The following is a 16,094-nucleotide window of genomic DNA, read 5'->3' as shown; positions in this document are numbered from 1 at the left end:
AAATCAAACACAACTACAGTTGAATCATATCAACTCATTTTAATTATCTGAATTACAAAGCATGGGAACACCCTCTATCAAGCTCTGTAGTGCATGAAGTTAAACGCAGAGTCTCACACTGTTGGTATCAGGTACAGCTTAGTTTGTTATAATTAAACATCTGGAGTAACATCTGCAGCAGAAGGGAAAGATTGTGCACAATTCCTGACAAGCATCTGACGTTATTCACTTTATCAAATAATGAAAGAAGCAACAATATAGACATATAGGACATGTGCACTGAAAAGAAGAAACACTTGCAGCATTGGGTGGGATTCAAAAGGGATTTAATTATTTATCTTAGCAGCTGAGTAGCTGATGAATGACAACAATCAAAGTACTTGAAGTAACAATTGTATTGGATTGGAATCAAAAAGAAATTCCCTCTTAATTTAAAGTTGAACCCAGACATGTAGAGTGAGTTAAAGTGAAGAAAACAAAAAGATGAATGAGATTAATTAGAAAATTAAGCTTGACTGATGGAATAAAAATGGAGGGGTCATTAAACAGAGAGTGAAGTGGATGTCATCTCCCTGATTTAAAAGGGACGGTGTTGACCAGTGTCTCCTGCAGCACAGGATCATGACAGGGCCCAAAGTTGAGGTGACACAATTAAACCTTGAACAAAGAACTCACTGCAAGTCATTAAGGTGACGCTGAAACAATTAGGTTAATACCTTGCCCTAGTTTACAGGACGTGTGCATAGGCCTAAAATGGAAAAAAAATTTAAATCACAGACAGTATAATATATATTGTTCTCTAAAGGATATGGTGTGGGAAAGCACTAATGTCTGCTTTTTAAATTGATCTGGCCATTTGTATTACAGTTTTTGGTTTATTTGTCGTTTTGTATTTTTGGGTGGGAGTTTGGCTAGTTAATTAGCAACTCATAATTAGTTATTAGTAAATAATCTTTCACTTGACTCCAAACAAAAGCGTTTTCAGGCATTTAGCATCTTTAAAAAGCAACAAATTACAGCAAATAAGCCAGAATCCAACTGGCTAACTGGTGTAATGGTTATCATACAACCCTAAGATGCATGCAAACAGTACTAACTTTGCTAATATCATTAGAAATATTAAACCAAAGCCCCTGTGAGCAAATATAGATGTAGATCTTTACAGTGTGACAAAGCTTATATTACAATGGCCATGACAAATCAAAACACAACAACAAATCACAAATGGCACAAATAAAGGTAGTTTGAGGATGCAAGTGGAAAAGCCAAAGTCACAAGTGTATTCCAGTTATTGAACATTTTTCATAGATATTGCACATGGGGATGTAAATAAGTTAATTTGTTTTTGTTATGTGAAGTAGATAAAGCAAAGTGAACTCCACACATCAATTGTGTTCTGTATAGATGACTACATAGTTTAAAGCTTTGTTCAGTACTGTCGCAACGTCTTTCGATGTGTGTGTTCATTTAGCGAGGGAGACCAGGAGGCAGCTAAACGGAAAATATGCTCATTAGCGGTCAGTGTCTTACATCCCCTTGGAAGCAATTAAGATGTGCTTCATAATGACAGTGAGACCAGAGTTGACCTGGCCACAATACCTGGAGAATAAATGACCATGTAAACATGTGTATACACGTATACACTTGTGTTTACATGCGTATATGGTTATCATGAATATTGTTTGCAAATAAGATCGATTTAAAAAATAAGTGAAGCAATTCCAACACGTCAGTGCTCGGGCCCTACAAAAAGGAACGGGGTCAATAAAAAAGAATCGATCTTAATAATTAAAATGTGATATGCCAGTTTCAGAGATAACATGAAAGGGATAACACTCCAGTTTATACACTTGATACATGATTTCATGTATGACTCCTTTCGTAGTGGTTCAGCCTTGTATGGTTTGGAAAAACAGAACCAGTCATCCCTGTCATGTCTCATATCCCAATTTGCCTCACATAGCTTAACAAGGTGAGCTATCCTCTGCCTTTAACCCTCACCAAGAGTAATTTTGAGGTGTATCAATGTATTTATACAGAAGACAAAGTCTGACAGCATTGAGAATTGTAATGTGATGTTGGCTTAAAACTTAAGACCCTAATTTTGGCACAAGCATTTGAGTCCTACAGTTGTTTGTATTCACATCATATAATTTTAATCTAATTTTATATTTTATTTATTTATTATTTCGCTTTGTATTTCCTTTTATTGTACTGCACTTTGATCAACTGTAAACTTGACTTGATTTGCCCCAAGTAAATAGTAAAAATAAATTGTGTGTCCTTTTATTTTATTAGCAATATTGATATCAATAAAACTTAACACCTTCAGGCAGCTTCTTTGACCATTATGACTTCAGTGTTGATCAGATAAACAGAACTGCAGCCATTTTACAACTCATTAGGTCACAGGAATATCCCACCTCTGGGTGTCAGGCTGATGTGTGAAACACTGAGGATTGAGAATATTTTATATTTATTCTATATATTCTATTCTATAATGCAGTGGAGGGCCAGAGTTGGAACTAACTTTAACATAATAACTCTCTAATAAAACATATGACTAAACATCTAAAATTACGTTTCAGTTATTTGCTTTGCAGTGAAGAAAAAGATTCATGCATGCAACACCCTCACTAATTACAATAGTGAATAGCAATGATTTGACGTGTGATCACCTGACTTAATTCCATGGGGGAAGAAGAGTACAGGATTAAAGGCTGCTTGCAACAGTTAAACACAGGTGGGTGGGGGGCTCAGTGTACAAAGTGCAACACCGTGCAGCATATTCTGTATTCAGAGTTGGTAAGAATGAACAATTTCTCTGAAGTAACATCTTTCCTTCTGTCTGATTACTACGGCATGAAGGACCTGAAGCCGCTGTACTTCTGCATGTTCCTGATTTTATACATAACTATTATTGTTGAAAATGTTGCATTGATTTGGGTGGTCTATCGTGAAAAGCACCTGCATGAGCCGATGTATTTGCTGCTGTGTAACTTGGCTGTGAATGGTTTGTATGGAGGCAGCGCTCTGCTGCCGGCGCTGCTGAGCATCATGCTCTCCCACTCCTATGAGATATCTCTGTCGCTGTGTCAGACACAGATCTACGCCATTCACACGTTTGTCATCATTGAATTCACAATTCTCGCTGTGATGAGTTACGACAGATACGTGGCCATTTGTCACCCTCTGCCATATCATGCGCTCATGTCACAGAAACTTGTGAAACTCATCATTTTCATGTGGCTGTTCCCCATGCTGGCATTTTTAATTGTTTTCATTTTCACTCTTCAGCTGAGGTTTTGTAATAGATCCATTGAGAAGGTGTACTGTGCTAACTTCCTTCTGGTGAAACTTGCTTGCACGGATACTTCTGTTGTTAACATAATTGGCCTGTTATCTGTAGGTGTCTATGCATTACCACAGCTTATCATGATCTTTTATTCATATGCACACATCCTAAGGATATGTGCGCTGTCATTTGGCAAATCTGGGTTCAAAGCCTTGAAGACTTGCACGCCGCACCTACTAGCAATCACTAACTTCTCCATCGGGTGTTTTTTTGAAATAGCACAAAGTCGATTCAACATTAGGAACCTGCCTTACGGAGTAAAGTTGTTTTTATCTTTGTACTTTTTGATATTCCCGCCCATCCTTAATCCAGCGATCTATGGTTTGGGTATCCAAAGCATAAGAGTGCAACTGTTTAAGCATTTTAGCAGAAAAAGTAAGCAAGTGCGAATGATGTAAAGCCAAGAGGGCTGTTGTTATTGTGCAGTGAAAGAGTGTCCTGCTCGGGGCCAGTAAGACTGGGGCCTCTGGTGAAGAAACATGACATGTGTAATCTCCTGCTGTTTAATCTCATTTGCAGAGCAGACCTGCCGATGCACAGAAAAACATGTGGACTGTTCTTAATGCATGTCATGCCTCGTGGAATTACCGCAGCATCAGCAGGCTGCAGCTCAGGCTTTGTGCGATCAACAGTAATGTTCTCGGTTTCTGTCAGATTGTCTTATCTTCCACGGACCATGGGTTATAACGCAGGAGGGCTGCAAACACATACTGTCTCACCTGTTTTGATGTAAATATACGATATACGCCTGTAGCACTGAAATGTTAAAACACATATTTGTCTTTCACACATTGTCCTGTCTGCACTTCAAACTGTAAAATAGCCACTGTTTGTGTACTTGTCTTGGTTGATGCAGTGTTTCAGTTATGAATAAAAGTGGTGATGGAAATCTAAAGTGTCTTGCTTTTTTAGAGTTGGGATCACAAATGATGAAGGAGGGGGGGAATGGGAGAAAGAGGTTGTGAAATAATTGAAATTATGTTGAATTTTCTTTTTTCCGTGCAATGCAGACCAAACAAAAAGTAACAATGTGCGGTGATAGATGAATTTCTTCCTGTTGATCAATGTCATCTTTGCTCCTCAGTGGTTATTGCTCAAACAGAAATGTCAGCTGTAGAAGAGAGAGAGTGTGGAACAGGGTTGTTAGAGCATGAAACACCACTTCACTCATTAAAACATGATGTATAAAGAGTTTATGTACAACACTATCATTTCCAGTGTAAAAGATGAACAAACAATATTATTTGGGATTTTCAGTATTTTATGTGTGCTGTAAATGAATCAATATGATTATTAATAAATTCAATAAATCATTCAAACAAATGTTGTATAGATCCCTCTCCCAAGACGGACAGAAGTGCAATAGATGCCACGTGTAACTCAGAACATCAACAACATAACAGTAAGTACAACATTGATGAGAAGAAACAAATGAAAGTACAGACAAAAAATAATTTGCCCATACATACTGTCATGCAAATGCCTATGCATTATACATTATATATACACTCATTTGTGCGAGTGTGTGGTATAGGTATTACTTATGTTGGGGACTTGTCATCTTTATGGGGACAAAAAGCAAGTCCCATTAACAAAAATCCTTTCATAATTAAGTGAAGATTTGTTTTAGGCAAGTAGTAACTATGGTTAATGTTAGAGTAAGTCTTCAGGGGACAATGTAATTTCCTCTGAAGTCATTGTGTGTGTGTGTGTGTGTGTGTGTGTGTGTGTGTGTGTGTGTGTGTGTGTGTGTGTGTGTGTGTGTGTGTGTGTGTGTGTTCCTTAAATATTTGCGCTGCCAGTGTTTGACAGGAGATTGCACTCACATGGCAAACCTCATGGCTGTTTCTCTGAGCAGGCACATTTCTTGCATAATGGACACTCAGACTCCTCTTTTGTGCACTCCTCTACCACAGCTGCAGTCTCCTGTCTGATAGTTGGGTTCTCCACATGGAGAAACCTGTGGTATTTTTGGAATAAAGGGTATGGCAGAAAGGTAATTCAGGTTAGTGACAATAATGTGTCACTAATTATTGTCACTAACAATAATTAGTGCAAAAAGATTCACCATGTGTGCATCTTGTGGTTTGTGAAAGCAATGTTTCCACTTCCGCTTTGTTTGGGACCAAAAAGAAATGATCTACGCCTGCCTGACATGTTTCTTATGAACCACAGATCACATGAAGAAGCAAATATAAGTGAAAAGAACATATGAAATTGGACAGGAGTCAGGGTGGAGACAGATATAAAGAGGTATGCATAGTAAAATGTACGAAAGACGATGGGATACCAAACTAATTTGTAGTTTTAGTTGAAAATGTAATTATCTTATGTAAAAGGATTCCACATTAAATGACAAAACACAAACAAGAGAAGATGTTCAATGTAATATTTTATTCAGCCATTGGAGTAAGATTCAAATCAGCAACAAGTCAGCCAAAGCAAATCCTCCACAACGATGTCTTCTGTCTGTCCCATCATCTGTGATACTCGGAAAGTCTTGTAGCTTGGCTGGATTATGGTTTGGGTCTGCAACAATTGGGGCTAAAAAAGAAACAATACATACTTTAATTCCATGAGAAAACAAATATACAATATTTATTAATTGGCTGCTTCTGAGCATCTGAACTTACAAAGCCTTTCCATAACAGAGATGAGTTCCAACAGAGACTTCTGTTGGGAGGCAAGTTTCCTGACAGGTTCCATTTATCCTGGAGCAGGGGAAACGGGGTCTGCGTGTCTGACTCTCTGCAACTAAAAACACAGATAAACATTAGTATGTTTTCGGTCAAATCCTTTAGCTGTGAATTTTAAAAAATAACTGTGAAAATGTGCAGATATGAGCTGCAAAAACATGCAGATTTGTATCAAGACTGACCAGAAAGCAGCATGACAACGACAAGCGCCAACACAGCCACACGATAACGAGACATTCTTGCTTCTGAAACTGCGTCTGTGTCAGAAATGATGTTTAGACCCAGGACGGTTTGTCTTATATATCTGCTCACCTCTGAGGAGGGGAGGAGTGAAATAGGAGGAAATGGGTTGGTCTCTAATTAATTTCCAATCGTTAGTATAATGTATATTTCCGAGTGGTTCAACTGGAGCTGTGTTAGTCAACCACCTGTTGATAGAAATTTTATTATTTTATTCATTCATTTATTTTATTTTAGTTTGCAGTGTTTAATCACTGCTTGCAGCTCACCATGCCGAGGAGGTTACGGGAAAAACAAGTTGTTTTCTTACAAAGGGGTTCAAATCCTATATCATTACTTTATTTCTTTATAAATCATTGCTATCCGTTTATATTTTCGAAAATGAAAGTTCATGACACAGAGCATAAAACATCCATGTTTGTCGTCTTCTGTCATTTCTAATGCTCGTTTTGGCTTCCACAACTTTCATGTGACGGATCTGCATCTATAAACATCTGAAGTTTGCTCAAAAGGTTAAACCAGAGAAAAAACACAAGACTACAGGATTATTAGTTAACTAATGGCTGTTGGTCAGATTTTTTATATACAAAAGATGTCAATATATTTTAATTAATTAATAAACACCCACCCTATTAGGCGATCTTTTTAATCAGAGAAAATGTCCCATCACTCCCTTTGCTTGCCCCGCTGCTGCCTCAGTATTGCTGCCAGTTGCTTCAGCCCCTACACCACCCCAGCATCCACATGTAGCCTCCAACGGGGGGTGATAAGTATTTTCTCATCACTCTCATCATATCTATGTAATCATATCTGGGGGAGTGACTAAGTCGGAGCTTAGACGTCAAACACTAACATGTTCTACTGGGAGCCACAGGTAAAACTGTTCCTCAACTACAACACGTGCAGTTTACAAACACTGGTCAAATTACAGTACATTACATTTCATTTAGCTGACGCTTTTATCCAAAGCGAGTTACAATAAGTGCATTCAACCATGAGGGTACAAACCCAGAACAACAAGAATCAAGAAAGTACAATTTCTTCAAGAAAGCCAAACTACAAAGTGCTATAGGTAAGTGCCATTTAAGTGCTACTAAATTGTTAGTTTAAACTTTTATTCAAGGTATAGTCGGAAGAGGTGTGTTTTTAGTCTGCAGCGGAAGATGTATAGACTTTCTGCTGTCCTGATGTCATTGGGGAGCTCGTTCCACCATTTAGGAGCCAGGACAGCAAACAGTCGTGATTTTGTTGAGTGGTTAGCTCGCAGTGAGGGAGCAACAAGCCGATTGGCAGATGCAGAGCGGAGTGAACGGGCTGGGGTGTAACGTTTGACCATGTCCTGGATGTAGACTGGACCCAATCCGTTCGCAGCACGGTACGCAAGAACTAATGTTTTGAAACGGATGCGGGCAGCCACTGGTAACCAGTGAAGGGAGCGGAGGAGGGGAGTAGTGTGAGTGAATTTAGGTTAAAGACCATTCAAGCTGCTGCATTCTGGATGAGCTGCAGAGGTCGGATGGCACTAGCAGGTAGACCTGCCAGGAGGGAATCAAATCACTGGAGCTGTCTACCACCTATGGCTGAGTATCTGACCAACTCATCTGCCACAAATCATTTTCCGACTAATGATGCATACAAGTAAGTTTTTGTTCTGCTGCTAAGACAAATCTCAGGCCACTTTTTTAGTTCAGTTCAAAAAGTTAGATTAACGATTTATTAACGTTTCAAAATGTCCATCAAGGATGAAGGTCAAGTATTGTTTTATACATTATATGACAGTTTAGTGTGGAGCGGATATTCTGGTACTTCAGAGCCCATGAACAAGTCGATACTGCTTTCAAATTCATGTTCTCCCTACGGCACTGAGAAACTATTAGTTCATGAGAAAACACTGAGAGCACAGGAACATTAAACTAAAAAGTCTTAAAGATATAATCCACATATATTATGGGAGATGTAACGTAGCGTAATGTACAGTAACGTAACGTCACGTAAAGTAACGTAACATAGCGTAACGCCACGTCAAGTCACGTAGCGTAACGTAGCGTAACGCCACGTCACGTAAAGTAACGTAAAGCCACGTGACGTGACGTTACGTAATGTCACGTCACTTAACGTCACGAACCGTAAAGTAACATAATGTAATGTAGCGTAACGCCACGCCACGTCACGTAAAGTACAGTAAAGTAACGTAACGTGTCATAACTCCAGTGTGCACAGTCGTATCACTACCAAACTTCTGTCTCATGATTATAGTCCAAGGCTGAACAGCTCTATGTGTCAATATTTCCTCAGTGTCATAGCGCCACCTACTGATTCACCATGAAACAGGAAGTACTTTATAAATCCACTCTGCATTATCCAACCGGCTCCGAACTACTGACCTATGATCACAATCCTGACCTGAACACATCCATATATTAATATTAGTTCAGGGTCATAGCGCCACCTACTGATCAGTGTGAAAATTAAGTTGTTGTAACATTGTCCAATTGACACAAAATTGCTCACGCTACATCAGAGCCCTTACTTGAACAGATATATTAGTCTGTAGGTAATAATAGTGATGGCGCCACCTACTGGCAACAGGAAGTAAGCTTTGTTTTACAACTACCATTCGATTTACATAAAATGTTCACAGTGTGATGTGCAATTGATAGCGTGGACCATAATGAGCAATTAGCAGGCAAGGATCGACATTGCGTGACGGACGCAGGGAGTGAAGTGTTTGTTCTTGCCGCAGTGCGCAAAACACGTGCAATGCGGAGACGTGCGCTTGGTCATTGATCGCTCTCTCCACTAACCGCAACAGGCTTCGAAATGCCTGTGCTCGGGCCCGTTAGTGCTACAACGTAGCCCTAGTCTACCAATGTATCTATCCATCTATCTATCCATCTATCTATTCATTTATCTATATATCTATCTATCTTTAATAAGCTGAAGTCAAAAGATTATCTGCAACCACAATCACCTTCTGTCAATCAGGAAGTAACTGAACTATACTAAGCCTTTGTAAAAATAGAAAATAAAAAAATAAAATAGCAAGATGTCCCCTGCTGGATTTGTTGTTTTCGTCTAAAAATCTGTGTTTTTGAGATTCGCTTTTACACATCGTAGTGTGTCTTTCCTCTAGACACTCACCATATCCTATAAGAAGGCCTGAGGCTTTGTGCAAACCAGGAATGGGTGTTTCATGTTTGCATATTATTATCATCCTGTGAGGGCAGTATACCTCTGCTGCCTGGAGGGAGGAGAATGTAAAAATGAAACATGGAACAGTGTGGCTTATGTGTGCCCGTGTCATACTTTATTTAATAAAAAAAAGAAACGTAGCTACAATGTGGCACACTTGAGAAATGTCAGTCAATTTCAAATGGCATGGTAATGTGTTTTAGTTATGCAAAGCATGCTTGTACATTAAACACTCAATAAATACAGTTCTTCCCCTTTCTCTGGTGAACACTTCAAAAAAAGAACCTCTCTGGGGTCAAATTGGAAAATAAGTCTCAATACACAATGCGGTAGAGGGGTGGACTCACTGAGAAATACAAAACCGTTTTACAAACAATCAGGTAGACGGCATGCATACAAAAATAGACGACTATTCTCATCATTCCTTTGTAATTTACAAGACTACTTCATTATTGCCTATTGTTTTATTTTTGTGCCCTTGTTTGGAGGAAGAGCTTCCTTTCTACGTCATCCCTTGTCTTTCATGGAGAAGTACAATGTACATTCACAATCACTGAGGCACAGAACTTGTTTTACTATTTGTATACTGTAAGTACCCCAAGTCACTGTTGCTGTAGTAATGTAATATTAAATATATATATATATATATATATGTTTAACACCCTGTACACCCATGGAACAAACGTACCCAATATTCATACACACATGCATAACAAAATTTTGTGTACATCCAAAATAGCTTTGTTACCAAATCCTGTTATCGTCAAAGCCTTTCAGAGCAGCTGTACACGACTCCCCTGCATGTTGTTGCAGTGACGGGAGGTGGCCATGCATATGAGCGATGAATTACACAGCTCTCCAACAAATCTTTGACGAGGACACAAAGTGCATAAATGCCAGTCAGAAACCCTGATGAGTCCACAAGTTCATTCTGTCGAGACATCTCTTTTTGCCTTTCTGTGACAGCCCTCATCTTTAAAACGGCGAGGTCAGGCGGAGCTCCTGCGCAGTAAGTGGGGTTCAGGGAGCAGTAAAAGGAGAACAGATGGACAGGTCAAGCAGGGAAAACGATTTTTGGTGCCTTTTTATCTCCAGCGAAGGAATGCTGGCTGTGTGAGGCACAGGCAGAGGCGATACGGTCAAGGTTTTATCAACATAATGATCCTGACAGGTTACCCTAAAAAACCCAAGGACCGGTTTGTGTCTTGAAGAGGGATATTCTGCAAAAAAAAAAATGGAGGTACTGATTAGGCAAATACAACACTTATATATTTATACAAATATAAACGCTCTAAACATGTTGTTATACCTTCAGTGAGCTGTTGAGAATGCGGAGGCGATGAAGCTTGTCATTTAGCAGGGGGTCATTAACTCGGCGGACAAATGAGCGCTTGTACTCCAGGCGGCTGGCTGATCTGTGATCAGCTGAGTTGGACAGACTCGTCTGCTCCAGAGCCCGATACAAGTCCCCCAGAGAGTCTGCCTGCATCCTGCAGTCCCGTCCACGACCTGCCGTGAAAGCCAAGCAACGATTAACAACAAGGATTTCTCAATAAACTGAAGTGAGGGATGAGTTTTCTTACCTTTTTTTTTTTAACAAAAAAGTATCAACACACTAAGAGTTCTTCTACTTTAAACCAAATAAAAACACTAGAGATATTCCACAAAATAATTGTAGCAGTGGATCTCTCAGCACTCCATCATATGAAAGTGCAAGCAGCCTCTCCCTGCCCACACGCTGCCCACCTGCCTGCCACGAAATGGCAGAGTGCTGAAACTAATAAGGGGCTGTTGAAGGGACTTATTAATAAATATTGCACATATTCATTTTTGTCTTTTTGTGTAGTATAGGATATAAAAGCAAAACTAAAAAATGTTCAGCATTTTACTTCTCGAATTCGTCAACGTGCAGCATATTTCTAGCCATTTTGTTCTGGGCTACAATTTTTTATTATTTTATTATTATTCCAGATAAATCTTTTACTGTAATTATTTCCTGAAATAATAATTTTTTGTTGGATTGTGAATCTTAAAAATAGTGTCAGTCAAATCTAAACATATTTACTTTATTAAAATTGTATTTATTAAAAGCAGGTACACATATTATTAAAGATGCTGGAACCATTACTGTTTGTCATGTTTTCTTACTTTGAATAATTGTTATTAAATGCAATTCTGTTGATTGATTTATTAAAAAATCTAAATAATCCTTTCAGCTGCTTGCTACTGAACTATGATGCCCAATACAGTACCCAGCTGCAAATAAAACTAAAACTATCTTAAAATGAAAATCAGTTTTTATGATTTGGATGAACTAACTATTACTTTATTTCCAATATATACAAAATCATATGTTGATATACACTGATATGACTCCTCTCTTGTTAAACATATGAATGGTCCTCATAGACTTTAAGGACCTTTATATTTTTAAATACATCATTCATTCTGTCAATATGTAATTTTCCATAACACGGGAGCCATTCTCCTACCAGCGCCCTCATGTCTCCTGTTGGGATACACCGCCCTCTGCTGGGATGATACTAACACTACACTAGAGCTGAATCGGTTGTCACTCTATTTTGTGTTTTAGAAAGAGGGTGGCAGGTTCTGAAGCGGTCTGACGCGTCCTGGCTGTGCCTTGAAATGTATCATGCTTTATTTGCTGCTTGTTTTGTGTTTGTCTCCCTTCTTCGCAGGCAACGGTGGAGGGAGTGAAGTGTAAGATAAATGAGGACAAGAAGAGAGGGGCCTAGGGCGTGCTTCTTTATCCTGTTCAGAATCCAACATTAACACTGGCTGAAAGGATTCCTCCTCGCTTCACCATCCAAACCGTGCCAAGAGGCACAATGACATCTCGATCGGGCAAGAGAGGAGAAAAGAGAGAGAAAGACAGAGTGTGTGTGTGAGAGAGAGAGAGAGTGAGAGTGAACTGCCAAGATAAATCAGTATCAAATAAGACACTAAATTTCATCTCACGTAGACAAGTGCCCTGGAGGTGTTTGAGGGGCAGCAAATGGGCTGGCTGCAAATCCAATCCAATAAAGCAATGACAGCCAGTAGACGACCTCTGACATTTGCCGGCTCTGACTCTCCTGTTAGTGGCTTTAATCGAATTACTGACGACAAATAAGTTCACTTGCTCAACACCATGCAGATGAGGAGACTGATCAAATACTTAAAAATAACAATTAGCAGGAGAGGATGAGCCCAGTGACACCTCGGGTTTCCTCTAGTGGCAGAGCCTCCGAACTCTGTCAGATGAGGTAAGTGTCCCTTTATAGCTGTTTCAGACAAGCCCATTTGAACTGGCTTTATACTGGATGTCATTTAACACTTGTGCTTGTATATAGGTGTATACTGTTAGATAACTTTCTCATACAAGACCCAGTGATCCTGAAATTGTAACAACTCATTACTTCTTGTTTATTTTGACTTCTCACACACTCCATCCCTCCAACAGGTTTGGTGGAAATCAGTTTAGAAGTTTTTGCGTAAGCCTGCTAACAAATACACCAACAAAGAACTGCAGGAGCACCTCTGAGAAATATGAACAAATGAATAATCTGTCATGAGCAAAGTTCTGAAGCTATAAAAGAAAAAAAGCTCCATTATTGTGTGTTTGATGAACTGTAGAGTTGAAACTATTAGTTACAGTTACAGTTTCCCAAAGTGAGCGCATTTCTTTGACTGTATAATTCACTGGAGCCAACCCCAGCGGTCATTGAGCCACAGGCAGAGTTCACCCTGGACAGGTCGCCAGCCAATCAGAGGGCTCACATACAGAGACAAACAACCATTCAGTTGAACATTTTCACCTCAATCAGTTTTCTATTAATCACATTACTGATTCGTCAAAAACGGGGTTTACTTCTAGTACGATTCAACTTTGTTTTAAATTTAATGGTCTATGCTTGTGGTACATGTGATGCTGACCTGTATCTCTGACCCGGTCCCGCTGGTAGTGCTGGGACTCTCTGGGATCAGCTGCAGTGGCGGCCAGGATGGCGTGGAGCCCGCTGTCCCTTGGTAGCGTGAAACTTCGAGGTTTTCCACCCACCTCTGAATCGATGCTGGACCTGAGGGGCAGAGGCAGGGCTCTGTATTGTTCCTGCAGCAGGCTGCGTGGTGCCGGCAGGGTGGACTGCCTGCGGTACTCAAACGCCAGGTGTTCCCTGTCATCAGATAGCAGGGATTCCTCCACAGGGAACGTCTGGAGGTAGTGCATCCTGGTGCTGCTCTCCATCTGGTCATGCCACGAGTTTCGATGGCTGCTCGTCTTCTGCCCGGGGGAGACGCTGTTGTTGCTGATGCTGCCTTCGTGAGGCTCCGAGTGGAACTCTTCATGAGAAGAGCGGGAATGGAACGTGTCAGAGGAGGAGAGATGGCCTCGTTTCGGTTCCAGGTACGGACTCACCTGTGTACAGACAGATTGTTAGTAAAAGAAAGCGACGGCTGCCACATAGGGTGATGTCCAGTGGGTCTATTCAACCGCAGGCTGACAAACTCACTGAGGATGCTCTGGGAAAGGTGTCATAAGGTGGTGGCGGACTGTCCTGTTTAGGCATCGAGGGCATTTCCATGTCCTCATGATCACTCTCACTCCAGTAATCTGTCATACACAAACAGATCCTGTCATATTTCTGTAACACATGCAAAACCAAGCTTATTAAATGCAATACGAAGGACTACGAGACCGTTCAGATGCTTATAGTTAGTACAAAAATCAAACTGCTGTGCCGTGTCAGAATAATCATCTGCCTGCGCCCGTGGATGACTGTTCTGAAAGGTGTAGCTGCAGCGTTGGTGTGATGTAGGTGTGATCCGTCCAAATCGGAAGGTGAGGATGAATCTAAGATGTGAGAACTTTCGGCAAAGACTTCTGGAGGTGTTAAGGATCTAATTTAACAACTTGCTTGTCCAGGAAGAAGCTTCAATGACAAACCTGCTCTCACACGCCCACCTTTGCTGGGTTCCTATATAGGCTGCTTTTAAATAACTTTATAAGGTATGAGGGGGTATCATTTCCTGTCCGTTTGTAAGAAGCAAAAGAACATGACTATATAGGAATTTAATAAACGCCTTTTAGCGCTTAAATTAGCATTTGTACAGCACATAGCAGAGAGGCTTGAATCAGATGTGAAGTGAAAGTGAAACAGGAGAGAGGAGTTGAACCCTACTTCTGCGGATCTAGAGACGGCACCTTTCTAGAAACCCAAGGACACCTTACGTTATATCATAAATAAACATATGAAATCAAGCATAAAAATCAGATTCGGAGATACAAACACCCATCAATACAACATGTGTAACACAAGAATAGTAAAAAAAAGTAAAACCAGGTTAAAAATTGGGTTTTACGCATCTAACTTTGTCAAGACACAACAAAGAGGAGACAATGTTAATTTAAGCTGAAGTGGAAAAAGTAGCTCTTCAAGTGCAAAGTGTGCAAAGCTACAGGAGCAACAAACGCAGCTAAAACACAACACCCTGACCTGTAAAGACCTGACATGATATTAAACATCCACAGTAATATGCTCATGTGTACGATTTAATAATCATGCAGAAATTATTACATAGGGAGTCATGTTCTCTAGAGACATTTTAAGCAGTGTAATGCACATATTGTCAGATTTATTTCAAACACATGAAGCCTGTAGCTCTGAGCAGCTTGTTTGCAGCATGGAGCTGAAGGAGCAGACACATTGTGACAAGCAAACACACCAAGTGAGGGACGAGGCAAAAATAATCATCCATGCATTTGTCGTGACTTATTTGGACGTGATTTTTTACAGCGTGGCTTGTCACAGCTTTATATAACTGTAAACCAGCGACCTGTAACAGATGAAGAGTTTTTTTCCTCTTCTTTTGCAACACTGGGAAACAGCGCCTGTGACTAATCTCACCTTGGTCCTGGTGAATTTTCTCCTGCTCGGAGTAGCCTGCCACCGCCATACTGAGACGGCTCAGCCACCTGTGTGGGAGAAGAACGGGCATGACGCACGGAAGCTGGACATGCAATGAAACATCTTGTGCGTGTGCTTGTGTGTGTGTGTGTGTGTGTGTGTTGATCAATCACCTCACAGAACTGCCTGGTGTTAAGGAGAGTGGGCAGCCAGTGAAGTTGGACCAGGAGACGGGGTTGGGGGTTGTTAAATGTGGTTGCAGATGTGAGATTGTGGGAGTTTATAGAGCATGACTATCACAGCCTCATTAACTCACCGGGACATGTCGTCTACATTTTCCGCCGCGAAGTAGAAGGTTTTTATCTTCGGATGGCAAGCCTTGAAAGCGCTGAAAGGGAACCGGGGGTATATTTAAGCAAGTGTAAGAGCAGATACGGGAACATATAGCGCCCATTAACATATGAATAGACACGACTGCCAAGATAAACTGGCACATGATTGCACAAACTGCCATTCAGACTGACGCAAAACAGCAAGACTTTGCATCATTGCATAAGCAGCTCCAGTTTATTTTTGGCATGTTTAAGACAAGCAAACAAACATAATTATGAAACACAATGATTTTCAGAAACCCCTGATTTAGTTGGCATTCAACCTATTAGTGAACAATAAGCCAATACATGATAAATGGTATGTTTTTATACA

At 40.3% G+C, this 16,094-nt stretch overlaps 2 protein-coding genes and 1 long non-coding RNA gene across 6 annotated transcripts in view; 1 reads left to right on the top strand and 2 right to left on the bottom strand.

Annotated features, from left to right (window-relative positions):
- Nucleotides 1-1,076: 1,076 nt before the first annotated feature.
- Nucleotides 1,077-3,753, top strand: LOC118122460 (olfactory receptor 52D1-like). The gene is made up of 3 exons (XM_035179178.2): nt 1,077-1,089; nt 1,150-1,164; nt 2,801-3,753. Exons 1-3 carry the CDS (start codon nt 1,077-1,079, stop codon nt 3,751-3,753), a joined length of 981 nt encoding a protein of 326 aa, XP_035035069.2.
- A 2,010-nt stretch (nt 3,754-5,763) lies between these two features.
- Nucleotides 5,764-6,366, bottom strand: LOC118122396. Its single transcript, XR_004698464.2, has 3 exons — nt 6,234-6,366; nt 5,989-6,109; nt 5,764-5,899 (listed from the first exon to the last, which is right to left on the bottom strand). It is a non-coding gene; the product is annotated as an uncharacterized LOC118122396 (long non-coding RNA).
- Nucleotides 6,367-9,576: 3,210 nt separating this feature from the next.
- LOC118121889 (connector enhancer of kinase suppressor of ras 2) overlaps nt 9,577-16,094 on the bottom strand; it is a 30,134-nt gene continuing 23,616 nt past the window's right edge. For all 4 annotated transcript variants that reach the window (XM_035178120.2, XM_035178121.2, XM_035178122.2 and 1 more), the window contains exons 17-22: nt 15,706-15,777; nt 15,390-15,457; nt 13,995-14,095; nt 13,420-13,900; nt 10,793-10,992; nt 9,577-10,703 (exon numbers count right to left, since the gene is read on the bottom strand). In XM_035178120.2, the coding sequence (XP_035034011.1) occupies nt 10,656-10,703; nt 10,793-10,992; nt 13,420-13,900; nt 13,995-14,095; nt 15,390-15,457; nt 15,706-15,777 (970 nt within the window). In that variant the 3' untranslated portion in view covers nt 9,577-10,655. The remainder of the gene's footprint in view (nt 10,704-10,792; nt 10,993-13,419; nt 13,901-13,994; nt 14,096-15,389; nt 15,458-15,705; nt 15,778-16,094) is intronic.

This window comes from Hippoglossus stenolepis, chromosome 15 (assembly GCF_022539355.2).
Source record: "Hippoglossus stenolepis isolate QCI-W04-F060 chromosome 15, HSTE1.2, whole genome shotgun sequence".
Lineage (NCBI taxonomy): Eukaryota > Metazoa > Chordata > Actinopteri > Pleuronectiformes > Pleuronectidae > Hippoglossus > Hippoglossus stenolepis.
Note: the sequence above shows the minus strand (reverse complement) of the source record. Positions and strands in the feature narration are given on the sequence as shown.